Source organism: Porites lutea, chromosome 5 (genome assembly GCF_958299795.1).
Source record: "Porites lutea chromosome 5, jaPorLute2.1, whole genome shotgun sequence".
NCBI lineage: Eukaryota > Metazoa > Cnidaria > Anthozoa > Scleractinia > Poritidae > Porites > Porites lutea.
The window spans coordinates 25,714,031-25,733,408 of record NC_133205.1 but is presented as its reverse complement, the minus strand read 5'-3'; the positions used below and the strand labels follow the sequence as shown (position 1 = coordinate 25,733,408).

At 39.8% G+C, this 19,378-nt stretch overlaps 2 protein-coding genes across 2 annotated transcripts; both read left to right on the top strand.

The window, feature by feature from the left end:
* The first annotated feature begins 718 nt into the window (after positions 1 to 718).
* Positions 719 to 9,160, top strand: LOC140936898 (uncharacterized). Its single transcript, XM_073386401.1, has 7 exons — positions 719 to 874; positions 1,954 to 2,870; positions 3,404 to 3,738; positions 4,831 to 4,941; positions 6,592 to 6,749; positions 8,137 to 8,258; positions 8,654 to 9,160. The coding sequence occupies exons 1-7, from the start codon at positions 757 to 759 to the stop codon at positions 8,780 to 8,782; spliced, it is 1,890 nt and encodes a 629-aa protein (XP_073242502.1). The 5' UTR covers positions 719 to 756; the 3' UTR covers positions 8,783 to 9,160.
* Positions 9,161 to 11,654: 2,494 nt separating this feature from the next.
* On the top strand, positions 11,655 to 15,555 carry LOC140937360 (acyl-coenzyme A thioesterase THEM4-like). Its single transcript, XM_073386913.1, has 4 exons — positions 11,655 to 11,701; positions 12,716 to 13,032; positions 13,947 to 14,060; positions 15,174 to 15,555. The coding sequence occupies exons 2-4, from the start codon at positions 12,752 to 12,754 to the stop codon at positions 15,358 to 15,360; spliced, it is 582 nt and encodes a 193-aa protein (XP_073243014.1). The 5' UTR covers positions 11,655 to 11,701; positions 12,716 to 12,751; the 3' UTR covers positions 15,361 to 15,555.
* Positions 15,556 to 19,378: the final 3,823 nt, after the last annotated feature.

The window sequence follows — 19,378 nt, the reverse complement described above, 5'->3', positions numbered from 1 at the left end:
CCAAGGGGCGGGGGGGTCACGGGCACCCCAGGACCCCCCCTAGCTACGCCCTTGGTCTTCCACCCAGTTACCCATAACTGACAGCATTTTAATTTTTAAATACTGTTGTAGCTTACAACTTCGTTTATTTTCCTCCAGATTAAGCTGTAGAGAGTTGAATAATTTTGTCGTTATCACTTAACAAGTGATTTTATTGGGTCTTAAATGATTGACACTCATGGTCACCTCCAATTTCGTCACAGCCCCTGGGGCGAGCAGGTTGCGATGGGGGTAACAAGTTGGTAGCAGTTTTGGTTGAACGCCAATAATTTTCCTATATAAGTATTGCTCAGCGGGTGAAGAAATAAAGAAAGGAGTAGAAGGAAGAAAAGGGAAGAAATAGAGAAGGAAAGGTAATCCTCCAATCCAGGTTTCATTAATCTAGGTTTTGTTTTATCCAAGTGTTACCAATCCAGTCCAGTAGTGGCCGATCCTTTGGACAATTTTCCCAAGTAACCCGACTGCGCTTCGTGCAGTATTTAAGGCTGTTTGAATTTCTCGTTCACTCTGCAATCAGCAAGACTTTTTGTGCCGTAAAACTAATTAAACCAAGCGCCATTATGGCTCCCTTCAAAATATCACAACAAACAGAACAGAGCACAAAATATCGTCCAAATATGGTCAGGCTGCTTTTGATATTTGTCATCCGGGATACCCGCGGACAACAGATATCGAGCGATGTAAGATACTTTTGTGTTTTCGAGGAGCGATGCAAAAATGGCATCTGCGGATCGCTTTAAACTCGTTACGACCTCAGAAGTGAACGAAATCATTAACAATGCGGTACCAGAGAACACCAAGAAAGCAACCAAGTTTGCTGTAAAGATTTTTAACGGTTAGTGTTAGGTTTGTAAGCGATTTTAATAGACCCCAAGCAAACACGATTTTTCATGGTCTTTTTTACAATACCGTTCGCGTGTTAATTCAAGTTTACGGTAACCTGCGCCCGACTTAGATTAGTTTGGGAGCACGAAACAATCATGAAACACAGCCCAACAGATCGTGGAAGGGTATTCCCGAGATCCAAGATTTTGAAAATACAGTGCGGGATAATTCGGAACAAGTTACGGGATACGGGATTTGATTGCTACCCGGAAAGCGGGATTCGCCAAAATGTGGGCAGAGGATACAGGATTGGAACAGAGGCTTAGGATGCAGGATTCTCGTGAAAAAGGCGAGTGAGTGCAGGGTGAGGACCCTCCATTCCAGACCCTAGCCAAAAGTTAGATTGATATTAAGGACGTCACTGGAAGATATGCTAGGTAAAGGTCAAGGTCACTGTCCAAAAAAAGTGTCTTCCCAGGGGAAATGGTATGGAATGACTGTTTTTGTTTCTCATTTACTCCAAAGAGCACTGCGACCATTTTAAGATTTTCAAATTGTTGGTGTGGCACTTATTTAGAACTTTTTATTTGCTAATAACCATATTGCATGTCCAAGGCGGGGTACTCCCAATTCTTAAGTGACAGGGATGATCGAATGGGGGCAAAACCCAAAAAATCCCTAGGGCTTCCAAAAAAACCCAAAAAATCCTGTTTTGACTGCTTGCAGTTTAGTTTTAGCATTCTAGCATATAAACCATGCAAGTCAAAAGTGAATAAGCATCACTCACTACCAAAATGCTGTTAGGATATAGCCCCAGGCTCTCAGTTAAAAGTGACAGGAGGTGCAAAGGATTTTTGGGGAAAAATTCACAATTTCAGGATTTTTTTAATAAGAAAATTTTGCCTAGTATTTTTTTTACAGCTGTAGCACTTTAAATTTTCAATTTAAAGGGATGGCCTGTTTAGTTGTAAGAGAACTTCATGCAGAAAGAGACATGTGTTTTTATGTATACCCAGGTTTCCTAGAAATTCCATAGCAGAACCTAATGCTGGTTGCAAAGGCTAAAAATGATGCCCTGTTGTGTTTTAGAGTGGTTCTCACAGCAAACAGAGTTCTCAACCCAGTTGGAAGAAATGGAGAAAGCTGAGCTGTCTAAGTGTCTTGAGAAGTTCTACCTTGGCGCTAGACAAAAAGACGGATTTTTTTACAAAGCTAACACCTTAAGGAGCATCAGGGCAGGTCTTGACAGATATTTGCAAAGTCCAGACTTAAAGAAGCCATTCAGTATCATAACAGATCCTGAGTTCTTCCAGGCAAATAAAGCACTCGATGCCTTCGTAAAAACACTGAGAAAGAGTGGTGAAATTGCTGAAGTAGTCCACAAAGGATCACTCACTCCAGAAATTGTGGAGAAGCTATTTCAGTCTGGTCAGCTTGGTCCAGCCGACTCGAAAGATCCCTCTCAGCTCCAGAATACTGTCTGGTTCTACATTTCTATTTACTTTGGCAAGAGAGGCAGGTTTAGTTTGGGCGAAAACCAACGAAAAATGACCAAGGACATGTTGGCTCTTAGAACAACTCTCAGTGGTCGACGGTTCTTTGAAATCAACCGAGGTGTAACTGGTACCCTCATGGCCAACTCCATCACACACCAAGGTGTCGTCAAATGTGTAGAAGAAGAGTGGTCCAGTGCAAAAATGTTTGAATGTCCAGGATCACCAAGATGCCCAGTTGAGACCGTGAAAAACTATCTTCTCCATTTACATCCTGGGGCGGAGTTCTTCTTCCAAAAGCCTCGAGCCGTCAGTGGAGCAAAGTTCAATCCTGCCCTTGATCAGATATGGTATTGCAATGCTCCATTAGGTGACAGGTCTCTGGGAGAAATGATGAAGAAATTGACATCCAGGGCTGGCATTTTTCCCTATTTGACAAACTACTGCATTAGAGCCACAAATGTGGATGTGCTTGGCTATGAAAATGTTGAAGCCTGCCATTCAAGACCATTGGTTAGTTTGATGGCATGATAGACAGCTGAAATTATACAATATTTTTAGGCCACTCATTGTTATAGAATCATTTTACTGCTTGGTATTTGTTCAATTGACGTAATTTAAATTCAACTAATGATGCAGCTTAAGACACTAGACAATTTGGATGCATGATAAGTGTTACAATAAATAATAAAGCAACTGTGCCATGCAGTTTACTGACTGAATGTCAAAGTTTTTCAAAATACATGTTGAAAAAGGAAAATACCCAGACATTTCGACAGTGCTCCATCGTCTTTAGTGGACCACTGGGGAAGAGGAAGCACCCTTGAAATGTCTGGTTTTTCTCCTTTTTCAACATGTATTTTGAAAAACTTTGAATGGGGGACTGTGAACATTCTATCAGACGTATTTAATTTGCATATTTTAGCTGAATGTTTTACATACAATAATAATTATAATCCACTGTTATTTGCAGCTTTGTTCAGATTAGTCTTTGGTCTGCCTGTGTCCCTTAATAATATTTTCCTTCTTTGTCTTGTCTCTGTCAGACTCTAAGTATTGCTGAAGCAGCAGAGAGTGTTTCAATGGATGAAAGTGAATCAGATAAATGCACTTCTTCATTGTCTAATACGTGGATGCCAGAATCTTTAGACCTGTTCAAGAAACTTACTAGTGATTTGATAGACCATGGAAAAGGGGACTGGATAAAGCACACAGATGATCTATCCTCTTCATCATTCAGTGGTGAAAAGAAATTGTTCACAAAAGCGGTAAACTCTGAATTTCCAGGGAAATTCTTTGAATATCAGTATTTTGTCAATAAAGACAAGCAGAAACTAAAAGGTGTTGTTCAGTTTGGACCATACACCCAAGGCACACCAGGGTAAGTCAGCTTCTGGACTTTATTACTGTTTTACTTATTGCTGTTGCTATTTGATGCCTTGAGCGTGACCCATCGTATGTTGTCAAGAGCTTTTAATAGAGAGCTAAAGCAAAGACGTTTTTGAATGACACATCAACTGGAAGTGAGGCCTTGTCCTTTTTTTAAAATATTAAAATATGCCTTGACGTTACCAAATTTGTTTTGCTAGGTTCCTTAACTCTTACAGAGACAATTTGCTCGAAAATGCAGGCAAAACCACTGCCAAAAAATGAAAAAAATACACTTCCGGTAGACGTGCGTCAATCAAGAATCCCTATTACAGCTGGCCCGGGTAGTGGATTTTCCTGTGCTCAGGCTACTCTGGGCCATGGATGAGCAAAATATGGAGAATTTTAAAGATTTTCCATTTTATTTGGCTCATACTTGTCCCAGTGTAGCCTGAGCACAATCTAATACATATATTATAACGAAACCCCTTGCCCTGGGAAGAGATAAACCAGCATTTTTCAAGTTTTCCTAAATGCAGTCTAATTTTGAATTTTGCATCTGGAAAATTACTTAGATTTCAAGTTGCCGGGTAAAGAGAACAAGTAGGCAGGGAATAAAACAGCCAGGGATTTCTTTTGGTTCTTAATTTTTCTTCTGTTTTTCTATGAAAGCATTCGGGGGCCAGGTTCATAGCAACTGGGGGAAATCCCGGCGCCGTCCCTGTCTCTTCATATATCATTTTTTTTCTTGTTTTGTCTTAAGGCATGATTTCTAATGGCTGGGAATTATTTCCTGTTACAGTGTACAGTCAAATCCTGTTAATACCTGACACTATGAGGACCATAGAAAGTGGGCTAATTAGAGAAAATGTAAGGGCTTTTTTTCCCCCAGGGACAAAGCAAACTGTCTGTAATAATGAGGTGTGCATATTATCAAGCAGGTGTCCATAGACTGGGGTTTAACTGTATGTTGGTACATATAGCACCAATTGGGTCAATAAGAAGACTTATCATCCCCAGTTTGAGGTCTACAGTTTGTATAAGTACCCAGCCTTTTGAATAACTGTACAGTAATAAGTATTACTCTCTTACATTATGTTGATAGCTGTGTTCATCGGGGTGCAAGTACATGCATATTGGATGATGCCATCAATGCCTGTGTAAACAGATGTTTCTCTCATTGCATTACAGCTTCATTGTCCATGGAATACAAAAGGTAAGGAACAATGGCTCTAAGAACTACCAAAAAAACCTGAAAATGTTCAGATGGTTGTACCAAGATAGGCAGGGTCATGAGTCTTCTGATGTGTTAAAAGTATATAACACCCATGCCATTGCATGGATAGCAGTTTTTATCATCATGAAATTGATGCTTCTTGGGTGGATCTACATGTAGGGTTTTGATGGGGAGTGGGTTATCTCAGTCACAAACTTCTATCTCAGTTACAAACTTATAACCATTTTCAATAAATATCCATCCATCCATCCGTCCATCCATCCATCCATCCATCCATTCCGACGAGAGTTCTCCTGTTGTTTTCACCTCTTTAACCCTTTAAGTCGCAATAGTGACCAACAACAATTTTCTCCTAACAATATACATATGTTGCCAAGAGAAATGGTTATGAGAGTTAATAAAATGATCACTAAGAGAAAGTGCTTTGATCTGTTATCAAACTCTTAACTAATTCTTTAAAGAAAAGTATAGAGATCGGTATGGAGAATTTATATGTGGATATTGGGGCTTAAAGCTTTAAATGGGCCATATAGCCTGCACCACAGACAAAACTAAACAGGCTTGAAGCTTTGTTTGGCTTTACGGTATTTTAAAAAATGAAGAAAAACACTGTCAGGTGACGACCAATTGTGGAAAAGTAAAGCACTGATCTATCTCATCACAAATGTTTCTTTCAAAATATAGTAATGTTTCTGCTAAAGATTATGTTAATTTTTTATGAACGGCGGTTGGATGGCCAAGCAGGTGTTTGTGGGTGTTGTAGAAACCATTGTTGGTTCGCTTTTGTGTTTGGTTGTGGGTATTGTTTGGTGTCTTTTCAATCTTTTGTGTTATGTCATTTTGGTGATTGCACCGCCCATCTGCAAACTACCTGCCAACCTCCATTAAGCAGCCACTTGCTGGTACCCCAAGGGTGCCGGGCGCTAGTACCTTAAGGGTGGCCAACACTGGTACCCCAAGGGTGGCTGGCACTGGTACCCGAAGAGTGGCCGGTGCTGGTTCCCCAAGGGTGGCCGGCGCTAGTACCCCAAGGGTGTCTGGCTCTGCTACCCCAAGGGTGGCCGGCACTAATACCCCAAAGGTGTCTGGCACTGCTAACTCAAGGGTGGCCAGCGCTGGTAACCCAAGGGTGGCTGGCGTTGGTACCCCAAGGGTGGCCAGCACTGGTACCCCAAAGGTTGCCAACGCTGATACCCCAAGTGTGGCTGGCACTGGTACCCCAAGGGTGGCTGGCACTGACACCCTAAGGGTGGCCGGCACTGGTACCCCAAGGGTGGCCAGTGCTTGATGGAATTGCGACTGTATTATTTTTACTTTACAGACTGGAAGAAATTCCAAGATGTTAGTTTCTTGTGGAAATTTTATTAATTTTTTTGAAAGAGCATCGTCTATTTTGCAATGGAACTAGCCATCTGCAAAGGTTACAAAAAATTCTAAAAACAATTGAAAATTAAGAAAAAAAAGTAAAGGGATGCATGAAGTACGAATTTTGTGAGAAAGTCCTCCCTCACATTAACATTGTGGCGAAAAGTAAATCAGTTTTTAGTCAAAGGTGAAGAATCCAATCATATTAACTCCATCGCTCTCTATTCATGTGGAAATTCGAACATTTTTAGTTTTTGTTTTTAGTTTTCTTCCTCTAGGATCTACTACACTGGTCGAATCCAGGGTTGACAAGGTGGAAGGGAAAATAATATTTTGCTCAGCTGAACTGAAGTCACCGGACGGCAAAGTGACATTTGTAACTGCTAGTGCGTTGTTTATTCAACTGGATACACAAGGAAAAGGTAAAATTGATGTAGCTAAAATGATACTTCATTTTAGAGACCTTAGTTGTTAATTTTATCACGGTTATTGAGCCGTGAAAAGCTTTTAGCAGGGGCATAAGAAATACAGTGCATGAGATAAGTGATATGCGCGAGAGGACACGCCCGAAGTGATAGCCTGCGTAGCTGGCGGAATTTTTTTGCGCGTGTGTGTAAGGCAAAGCCGCGAGAAAATTTCAAAACGCCTCCTCCTATTTTCAGCATGGCCTCGCAGCTCCTCTGCCAAGATTTTGATCGCGCTGACGATCCCGCCGGCTACACAGACTAACGAGGTGCGAGGTAGCCTCATTGCTTTGCCACTCAGTTGGTGTTATACACAGTTTCTCTTTGCAGTTTATCGCGAAAAGTGTGCATTATGTTTATTTATTGTAGCTTTTTTTGAAATTGATAACGTTTCGTGGAACCGGTTCCCGAACAATAAAATTCAGAGTTGTTGTTATATTAGTTCACAACCTTGGAATTGGAAGCCAAGCAACTGCGCGCAAAGCGATGGAAGAAGAGATTATAGATGGTACAGGGACTATGTCAAAACATGGCTCTGGAAATTGTAAGATGTAATTTGTATAGGTAATAGCATGATTTGTAGTGATATTTGGCATAAATACCACGAGTGATGTTTCGAAATATCACGTACAAATCATGCTATTATTTGTTTATACTACTACCTGCACATGGTTTGTAATTTTCACATGTAGGTATTTCAAATTAAGCTGAAATGCCACTGCTCTAAGCCAATCAAATTACAGAAATTTCTCATGTAGTAGTATAAAGAAGAAAATGAACTTGTTTCTTTGATTGTAATGACGTATATAACAGGAATGCCATTGATCGCCAAAAAAAGCCGCACGGGTGATAAACAATTTACTGTCTAAGAAAAAGGAGATAGGGATGGGAGAAGTGTCGCTTATTTTAAATGTTGGCCCGATGCGATGGGCTGTTATTTGAAAGGATCGCGTCTTTGTGCTCAACCTTTGTTGTCCATAAAGAAGAAGGGGAAGGTAGGGGTGACGCTTACTCAACGTAAGGCGCTTATTTTAAATGTTGAGGTGATATTTGGGGCTCTTATCTAAAGGGATTACTTATTTGAGGGGAGGCACTAATTCGAAGTTTAACTGAAAAATATCAGTTTCTTTAAATTAATCTTAGGGAGGTAGGAAGGAAGGTGTTGATTTCACCGAAAAACTTCTTTTGTGGCTTCTTGATTTCACGATATTTTTTCTGAAATCGGGAAAATTAGTAATGATGAGACATTATTATCATGGACTGTAGCTCTTACAGGCAATAAGTGAGGTTCCGAAAGGCCGCAATCGCTATCAGCGAGAGCTGACTTTTTTTTTTTTCATTTTAGCTTCCAGCAGCGTTCGTGTTGAACAGAATGCACAAACAAGAGTTTTAAACTCGTCTAATCATCAGATATCAAGTGAGGATGGATTCAGTGGGAACTCCCGCGCAGACACTACCGAGAGAAAGGCAAGAACCCTAAATAGAATTATGCACAAAAAATGTGATATATTGTTGTTCTCCCCATGGACAGTGTATACTGCCAGTGAACTATTGCTGAAATTTAATGACTGTTTTACGAGTTCCTGCAAGGTGCTTTTCTCGGCGTTCTGAGCTCAGTGCGTCACTGTGACGTATCCGACTCGAAGGACCGCTTCTTCGTTAGGACGACGTGACCCAAAGCAATCTGATCGCGTGTCTTTCTGTGACATGACAATTAGATTTCAAGTTCTCTAATATTTGCAGATAACATTAGCCGGTAGATAAAATAGTTCATCGAAAATACATAAAAATTATTCATGTATAATCTGCTGGAATCCTATAAGTTTGTAATTTTTGTTCTTTTCCCGAAATTCTTTTCCTAGATGCGTGTGCGTTCAACCCTTCTACAACAGCTTAAGGACCTAAAGGCTTTAAAAGATGATGGCGTTCTGTTGGAAAGTGAATTTGTATCGCAAAAGGAAAAGCTGCTGAGAGAGCTAAATTCTCTCTAATTTAGCCTGTTCACAGATCCTAAAAAGAAATATGCACATAGAATGTGATACATTTTTATTAACCTCATGCACAGTTTAAACTGCCTTGGCATTCGCGCTCGTTCTCGGGCTCGGCGCTCGATCGCGCGCTGTCGAATTGTCGAAAGACAAAGGAAAACCATCTGTGGATAGGCTATATCTAATTAAAATGTATAATTGACTTACGAATCTTTACAAAATGATCTGTCGCGACTGATTGCTTCCACATGATTTTTTTAAAAATCGCCCAACCAGTTCATTGAAAATTAAAAGACCCATCCCTTGTGTAAATATTGTTTTACGTACTTTTAGTAAAGACCCTTTTCTAGGGCTGAGTAATAAAGATGGTTATCATGATTACGAAGTTGTTTAGAATCTGTTGAATATTCTTCTTCTTTTACGCCAAAAATCTCTCAGGATCCGTAGACGAACGCTGATGCTGTCTCATCCCTAGCTTTCTATCCTCAGCAAGCCTGTCGACAACCTGTTAAGGTGTGCTCGGACTCCATTCGCATATGTCCGTTTCTACGCTGCCTGCCACGCCCTCTTCCGCCAGGAACGCGTCCAGGCTTGTTGATTTTAGCCAGTTTTAGCTCACTTGGATGTCACGTATCGTAGCCGAAGAATTTCAGTTTCTGCTCGTGTGTAATTTGGAGTAGGGGTTTCTGTACTCTATCTCCTCTTTCACTGATTCATTAGTGCTTTACCCTGGGTACCAGTGGTTTTTCTCGCGTGCGGCAGGAATTTTCGATGCTGGCCGAAGGCCGACACATCTTGAGCCGTAGGCCGAAGCCACGAGCGGCGAGGCCGCGAGAAAAAACCCACTTTTTTGCTTATCGCTTAACTTGTCTACACCATCAAAAACCCTTCTAGTACACTGCTTTCTATGCTTTTCTTCAATGCCCTTTCAAAACTTTCTGAAGCCGCCATCACAACACAACACTTCTTGCAGGTACACTTACGTCATGTCAACAGCACAGTTGGAAATATTCTTTCACGTGCTGGTCTATTCTTGTCAACCAATTGTAGCGTCTGTTAGATTCAAAGTCCGTTTGTCCGTTTCAAAGTCCGTTTTCAAAGTTCGTTTGGAGCCAATCAGCCGTCGTGTCCAAAATCTGGACCAACTGATTTAACCGTGCTAACGATTGGATCGGCGCCATCAAAGCAATAGCGCTCTGCTCCAGAGGCTTTTCGCGCGGGTCACTATAAAGACTTGACAGAAACCGGAAACCGCGCTAGAAAAGTCTCTGGCACCCAGGGTATTAGTGCGTCTGTCTTTTTATGACATGTCAAGTAATCTACTATTAGATATATTAATTTTTGAAGAATTGATTTTGCTTACCGTAATTCCCAAGTCACTCAGTTGGTGTTACGTCCAGTTTGTCTTTGTAACTTGAATTTTGAGTCTGGGACAAGACATCTTCCAACATAAAGCAGGACTAGCTGTCTTTATTTTTTTTAAGTCCCGTTCTAGCAGACTTTTGTTTTGCGTCCCGCTTCTGTACAGATCTTATCGCTTTTGATCGTGTTGATGATTTTTGAAAGTAATGAAGGCAGTCGATAGTAATAAGCTGGTCAACTTAAGTTTCTAGCGAAGCTCTCTATTGACTTGCGGAATGGCAGGTGGGAAGAAAAAAAAAAGCTCTGTTTTTCTTTCCCTCCCCCACCCGCGGCGTCCATTTTTTGCGGAATAATTTTCGATATTTGAGACCAAGATAAGAAGGAACATTAGAAAAGTGATTGGGGGTGGGATTGAGGGTTTTGGGAGACGCATTTTAATGAAATTTTTAATATCCCTTGGGAAGATGTTTTTTGTGATAATTTGTGGGCGTATAATTTTTCTTGAACTGAGTCCCTCCGTTTTTTATGTTCTCGTATTTAGCCCCTGTTCCCCCATCACTTTTGTAATGGTCCATGCCTCAAAGAATCATTTGCAGAGCTTGATTCGGGGTTAGCCCGACTTATGGACCTTTTTACGACTTTTGCCGATGTCAAGGAAATTGCAATTTTAATGCTTATTTTTTGAAATAATGATATATCTTCACAAATAGATTCATATTCAGCTGAGTTTAAAAAATGAGGGCCTAAATTTATGTAACGAAACGTATGCCATCCTTGGCAATCATTCAATCCAAGCATTACCCCCCTGACATACACTGCTTTTATCATCGGCTCCTGTTTTATATAGATTCTGGGCTCCCATATTTTCGAAAGTTTGAAAAAGATTTTGTGAAACTTCACAGTTTCACAGCATTTCAGTATGATAATTCGATCCATGAACGCGATGAAAAAGATGATGACCGTGATAATAATGATGATAATGATAATGATAACGATAGCAATAGTAAAAGAACAAAAATAGAAATCGAAATTTTAAACCCGTTTTCACCCATCCCAGTACTTATAGTTTCTGTGAGACTGTCTTGTAGGCCTGCGCAGCTGGTGGCTTCCGCTGGCGAGCGTGCAAGTAAGCGGCAGGGAGTCGGGGAGCCCGCAGTGGCCTGGGAGGGTGGAGGGGTGAGGACAGGGTGATAGGCTCCCGGGGAAGAGTACTCTCTCCTTGCCCCCTCCGGCCCCCTCCCCTTTTACGCCAGCCACGAAGGAAAGGCCAAACAGGGCTTCTATTAAACTTTCGTAAAATTCCTAAAATAAACCCCTAGGCTGATATTTTTGAAAGGCCTTTTTTGAAGGGCTTTAAATTAAAGAGAGATGTTTGCATTACATGACATATCATGTGACTGTTACACCACAGACCTAGGCAATACAAAGCAAGTCCGCTGACACATTGAATGACTCTTTTACCACTTCTTTTACCGGTCATCGTGACGAGGCGTGACGAGCCATCGTGACTAGGGCAATTATTCATAATTGTGATGAAATAACCTCATAATACTACGCCAGGTAGGACGGCTATTAATGTAAATGAGCTATGCGGCATTTCCACTGCGTTTCGGTGTAGCTGCTACGCGACATCAACCTGCATCAACAATGGCAACCTGTGCTGTTCGCCGCTTGTCACTGTGTTTGTCTTTCTTCCTCTCATCACGTTCATGTTATCCTACTAATTTTTTCACCATACTGAGAACACCTAAAATGAATCTTTGTTTAAAAAGAAAGTTATCGTACTTGAATTTTAAGTCGTTTGTGCCATCACAAATGTCTGATTTCCCGGCGACGACGTCATGGGGTTCGTGCAAGGTCGTTCAAGGTCGTGCACAATGGTCTTACGTAAGTCCCATGAAGTTGCATCCATTTTGTTCTGTCAGTTCTACTGACCACAGCTTTTCAGAGGTGAGGGTAAAGTAGTCTTACATCACTGAATGTTGTAAAACTAGTTTTAAGTTTGACTAGCAGTAGCTTTTCATGCCAAAAAAATTACTCAGTAGTTCCATATATTGTGCTATCCACTGGATAGTGATTTATCTGGTAGATAGCATTATCCAGCGTTTGAACTACTGGGGCAGCTCTTTTACTGATGGAGATTTGGAGGATGGGATTTTTATAGCCATGGGGAAGGAGAGAGAGAGAGAGAGAGACTGTTGTCACTGATTAAAATTTAGCATACACACTATACATTATTTCTGGAAAGTGATGTATGGATTAAGAAGGGAATGTTCCCAGTCTCTTTTGAGTTTTGCTTATTTAGGTGGGTACTTCCCACAGTCTGAACTTGGATAAATTTCCTGTCACAACTTCTTTAAGCCATATTTGAAATTAACATAAGGTACAGTGGTGAATGCAGGTTCCAAGCAATTTGGTGTTCTTGGAAAAATTTGATAAGCATACACTGTATGCCTTGCAATAATGTTTTAATCATCTTTTGTGATGAATTTAATGTTCCTCTATGGCTCATCTATTTATCTTTTCTTAATAAAAAATACAGTTTTAATTTTTAATTTTTCTTGTTTCCTCCAGACCCTCAGAATTAACAGAGTAGCAAAACGTGATCATATGGAGGAAGAAAAGACTGATTCCTTATTACCAGCTGATGGCTGGAGCTCTGAATTGGTTGATTTATACAAGCAACTAACAAACGATTTAATAGAAAATGGAAATGGAGACTGGATAGAACACAGAACAGCTTTGTATGATGGTGAAAAAAGACTATTCACAAAAGCAGTCATTTCAGAATTTCCTGGAAAATTTTTTGAATATCAATTTTTCTTCAGCAAGAAAGAACAGAGAATAAAAGGGGTTGTTCAGTTTGGAACATATACCCAAGGCCCACCTGGGTAAGTGAAAACCTTAGTATTATTGTATTACCGGTATGTTGAATGACAGTTTTAAGCCTGCAAGACTGAACTGGGATCCCATATGTCCCTCTGCCAAATTGTATGTGAAATTTGGTAATTAAAAAGCCTATTTCACACATTACTGTATTAAATTTTGTTTGTCTCTTTATGTTCAAGGAAAAGAATCTGGATCATTAAAAAATCATGAAATCACAAATAAAAGCCACAATCATGCTTCACAGAAAAGGGAATATCTGCATAAGACTGAGAAAGCTGTCTTTTAATTTTTATATAAATTCTTACCTTTTTACCTTATTTTTTTGGGAAGTCTGGAGAACATTGTCACTGGTACATCATTGATGATGATGATGATGATGCAGGGTTCTCCAGAAGCTCCGGTGACTGGCTAACATCATTAACTAGTTGTTGGCTCAGAGGCATGCCTACTGCTCACAGAAAATGGTTCATTAAGTGGGACAGAAAATCTTTCAGTATTTCATTTTATTTTGGTTCTTAGCACTTTTGTTTGATTGATGCAAATGTTGATTAAGGTGATCATCGTCAAGATCCTGAAATGCACTTTTCAGGAACCCCAAAGTAAGATTTCTCAGGGGATGCTGCCAGATTCCCCCAATGAAAGCGTGGTAGCCCTCTTTGCATACGTACCCCTACACGCAGTTCTGCCATGTGAAAGACATGCCTTTCAATCTAAGCAGTTGCCGCCTACTTCATTTTTCCCTCCTTCTAGTTCAAATATGTTGGAGAACCCACTTACAGTATACACTCATGCCATGGCTTTCACTTTCAAACCTGAAACTCAAATTGAAATCTTTTTGCCCATATAAATGTCAGATCAAATAGGAAAAGAATGACAAAATTATTATTTTATGATGACTTTTATGCACTATCCTCAGCTGTGTACATGGGGGAGCCAGTGCAACTATGATGGATGCAGCTATTGGTGTGTGTGTAAACAAGCGTTTTTCCTCTAGTTGCGTCACAGTATCATTGTCCATGAACTATAAAAGGTGAGATCACTGTAAGAAATTGACCTTCAGGCAACATGCTACTATGGCATTCTGCATAAGCTCAGCGTGCTTTGAAGCAAGAATGTTACAGCTCAGTAGGGTGCACACTTAGCTCGACAGTCTACATAGGAAGTGCATGGGGGAAGTACTGGTGTATATATGGGGCTCTAAGAGAGGAGATACCTGCTTAGGAAGACAGAGAGGCCAATAATAAAAGGAGAAAGAGTGGGAGAGAGGTCTCTCTTCGCATTCCTTAAATTCCTCCCTCATTCTTACTATTCATTGGGGTGTTATTTAAAACTCATTGCAGGTATAAAGCTCAAATTTGGCACAGACGAAATATATTTATAAGACATTGCATTTATTAGGTTAAATGTAAGGTTTCGATTGTTTCCATGGCAACATGGATGCTTCCTCATGAATTAGCTCACAGGTTACAATTAAAATGAGGATTACTAATTGTTAGTAATCCTCATTTTTCAAAAACAACATGACCGAATTGTACTTGAGATATCGTCATTTCTTTACATTGTCTATGAAAGTGAACAAAACAATGTTTTCCCTAAGTGCGCATGCTCAACTCTTGTGCATGCGCTGGGGTCACACGATATAACAAAAGGGACAAAAACAGAATAAATAATTGCTACAGACAAATTACTTCTGGGCATTTTTCTCAGCTTGTCCTCACATTTTCTCTTGAAAATCCCTTTGGCTGCATATCTTCTCGTGATAACTACCGGTAAAATGTTAACAGGTGAGGGATGAAGCATTTCTAGAGGCGAAAATTTTGAGGTTCTAATTTTTTTTTTAGATCACATCAGTCTTTTGCGTGAGCAGAAACAATTGCATCAGTGAAATTTCTTAGCATGCTACAGAGAAACTGTGAAAACTGAACTGTATCAGAAACTGTAAAGAAACTGTATCAGAGAAACTGTGTTCAGCCACCTTAAGCATTTCAGAAAAAAAGTAAAATTTGGCTCAAACCAGCCGTCATTGTCCACATCTGGATTCTTGTTTGCCTGATTTGACTCTGACCATTCTTGATCCTTTTTTTGGTACTCCACCCTTTTAAATTTGCTGACGATTTATTATTACTATTTTTTTTCATTACAGTTTTCTTCCACTGGGCACAATTGCGCTTGTTGAATCCAAGGTTGATAAGATAGAAGGAAGAAAGGTTTTTGGTTCTGCTGAGCTCAAGTCTCCAGATGGCAAAGTGACATATGTTACTGCCAATGCTATATTCATTCAAGTGAATCCTGAGTCTTACAACAAGGAGACGGGCACCAAGAAAGAATAATGGTGCAGAGAGTATCTTAAGGCACTGGCTTGGATTAATTTATTTTTAGAGGTTGTAATTAAACAGAAGTCTAATTCCTGAGATGGCCGCACATTTAACCCTTTAAGCCCTAAGAGTGATCAGTGAAACAAGTTGAGAACATACAAGAGTCCGCTACAAACTGATTTATTTTTCAGCTTGCATAATACAAGACAAACAAGATGGCGGACTGACTTCGATGCATGAAAACGTGCCCGGATAGGACTTTGTGTGAGGTAGCCTAAGGCATACTCATTACAATCAGCATCAAATTTCTCCTTGTTATATCAAAGCTTTGTAAAACAGTGGCCATGAAAATTACGCACATGATCACACAAGATGATTCTGCTTGACTGTTTATCAACTTCTCCCAACTACTTCTGTAAGAAATAAATAGGGGCAACAAATGAGAATTCAAATTTTTATCTTAGGGTTTAAAGGGTTAAATAGATTGTTTGAAATGACACGGAGTCCACACACTAATGCCTCAAAGCAAACAATGCAGAATATTATGATGGCACCTGTTGAATTCTCTCTTGAAAACACTGGATAAAAGTTTGCGGACACTTCGAATGAATTTCAAGCATTTAATTGGTCTCAACATAACTTTGGTGTAATTCACATATCCCAAGGGCTAGACTGGGCTTTCCACTCTCTGCCCCATCATTCCCTCTTGTTGGCACTAAATGGAAGGAGCAATTTAGCAAGTGTTAATGAGCCAAGCTGTTGGAGTTTGCTGGCCAAATTTCATCATTTTATGTGTACCGGTATTTTATTTGTATGTACATAAAGGGAGAACCTGCAAGTTTTTCCCCGGCTTTTCAGAAGCCGTTTACACATAATTTTTTGTATTATACTGGATAATGACCTAAAGCAAGCTGTCATCTTGTATTTTGATACTCGAATGAACTTAATTCAAGTTATGTTATTCTCAAATGTTAAAAATGATATGATTTATTTAAGCATTAGAGAGATTTCTTCCTAACAACTGGCTTAATAATTGAGCTGAATAGAGAGTGTCTATTTCTTTTAATAATAAGAGAACTTAAAATAAAATGGACATAATTTGAAAATTTTCTGTGGGTCTATCGGTTTTGGTACAAATCTCTTCTACCGTAATTTTTGGACCACTTATATAAGTTACATACGTCGGTATATCTTATTTCGAACAGATATATATATATGCTATTCACCGGCTGGGAGGGTTAAACCGCCCTCTCCCGGAACCAATCAGATTACAGGATTTGGAGAATTCCGCCCACTTACAAACTAAGAAAAAAATAATTTTAGATATTGCAACACAATGAAAGCTAAAACAAGTGATTTCTAGAGTATACTCCGTTCATTCTTCCGGAGATAAGGTCAAGCGAACACGCCCTGATTTTCATCTGTTTGACTGACTTGACCAGAAAGAGCTGAATTTTTGCTGTCCAACAGGTCTTAAATCTCACACTTACTAAAAGAAGGGAAGTCAAAAACTAGGCAGGAAGAAAAGAGGGAAAGGGCGAGAAAAGAGTACTGGCTACAGTGTAACAGTTTATATAATGCCACTTGGGAGACATCTTTTGAACGAAAGGGAAAGAAAACAACAAGAACAAGGACAAAGTGGGGTACCGTTGTCAACACTTTGGGTCAATTTATAGGTTTCCGGGAAACTGCCCACCTACCCCTCCCTTAAGTCATCATTAACACTTACTTCTCACTTAGGACAAAATGTTGGGTTAGGGGATGGGTAGGTGGGCAGTTTCCGAGAACCCTAAATTGATCCAAAACTTACTACTTATTTTAAAGTTTTATTGACAACTACCGTTTTTAGAGTTTCTCTTCGCTTCGCTTTTTAAACTTATATTGCTCGTGCATGAGATGGCCGTGGCGTTCTGGAAGGCGTGAACACGCGCGAGGAGAGCGGGTGTCTTCCTCTATTACAAAGTAAAAAAACATTCAATTTACTGCTCTGTTGCGCGACAGTAGTTTTGGTTAGCCTGGTTGTTTTCTTAACGGTGAAACGTGGGTAGAAAATTGGACATCATTTTCGTCCAGTTTGATTTTATATTTTTTAAGTCACCTGATATTTTGATTCTGCTAGTTTCACTTGGTTATCAGCTTACAAACAACGTTGATTCTTTAATAAGTTAGTTATAAGTTAGCAGAACTATAACACGCCAGAAAATTCTGTATACAATTAAAAATCGATTTGTTATATAAGCTGCCGCGCAATGATTGCGCGGCACTGACATATAAACATTTTTTTCAATTTCTTTTTTGAACATAATCCTTCTGTATATTACCGACCGACCCACCCTCTAACTCGCCCATTTCAGCGGTTACAGTACGGACGAAGGTGAAGAATGGTTAAAAAGGTACTAGTTTGTGAACAGGACTTAAGGAATGATTTCTTCCGGCCGTTTAATGGGATTAGAATGATTCAACTGAAATGATTGCCGCTAAAAGAGGTCATTTCCTCCTTTTTCAGCATCCTTTTGTCTCGCCAGCCCAGATTTTTTCCGTTTTCAAAACAAACAAACGGAAACGAAGGAAGGAAGTGAGAAAAGAAACAAAGATTCGAAAAGATGTAGAAAAGTGAAGATTGTAATCGGGTCGGTCTGCATGGAGAGAGGATTCTTATACCAAAGAGGACTACTTCACTAGATTTCATTCTGGTCAGTGTTTAACTCCATTGATCATGAGACTATGTAACAAAGAACTGTATTGCCGATATCATAAAAGAAACTTAAAACGTTAAAGTCAGTGCCGGTTTTCAAAACGGGGCATAGCGGGCGTTTTTCGAGGTTGGCCAAACGCTAAAGCCGAAACATCGATAACTGTAAACAGTTTCTGAAAGTTTGCGGCGTAGACCAAAGAAACGTACACGTCCAATATCTTTTTTCCCACTGACTGTTTTTAATCTGGCAACCGCGGGTCTGGAAGGGTGTTCAGGTTATTAGAAGATTACTAACCCAAAAGCCGTAACCTAAATGTCCTACAAAACTGTCAACGGAGGTAGCTATACTACGATTGATTAAGGAAAACAAGTTACATCAGTTCACACACATATGCAGTGTCAATTTACTTTAAACTCTTTATTCTTCTCTTTGCCTTTTTTCACTCTGACCGACTCCTTTAAGTTCAGAAAACCGGCCTTCAACGGTACATGAAAAAAAAGAAGGAATGTCTAAATGGATCAATTAATGAAATGTATACATAACTTAGAAACGGCAAGCTGTGCGCCTTTTAGTTATTGCGGTTTGTTTCTTAATTGAATTATCCTTTTGATCGTTCATTTTTTACGCGGGGTTTTCGGACACCTGCACCTCCACAAAAAATTGCTTTTATGACGCAGAGGAAGTACATCTATCATTTTAGTTGTCAACACCAGTTTTAAATCCGGACAACTAGTTTCCTCTGCAATTAAGTTCGTCTCTTTACTTAATCAATAGGTTCAAAGATGTACTTCATTATTATGATCTGTTGAGTTCTTTCTGTGTCTTGTTAACCTCTTGCAAAGATAATTTTACTATCTAGTATCAGCCGTTGCTGCTGTGTTTGTTTTGAAAGTGACTTCCTGAGACGGATGCTGGTCTATAGCCTTGAAACTTGTTGAAATATATTTTTTGTTTTATTCTTTTGTTGCCGTTTTATATTTTGCACACAAGCTGTTAATGTACTGATCCAGGATTACAACACGAACTCAGAGATCCACCACCACTCCGGTGGTAATGGTACGTTTGTCGCTTTTGATTTGCTGCTATTTGATATTTTGAAAAGAATTCCCCGCCGAAAAGGGAGTGGCCACTACAATTCCCCCTTCATACGGGAATTTCAAATTTTTTTGCCGGCAAATACGTCAATAGCCCGGCAATAAGCAAAAATTACACACCAAATCATAACAGGATTGTTGATCATGACCTTGGAAGAAAAACAAGCCTTGTACAAGATTTTCAAAGTGAAATGGTTACAAATTCCATTCGCGCGATCAGAAAACAGGGTTACTGAAGACAGC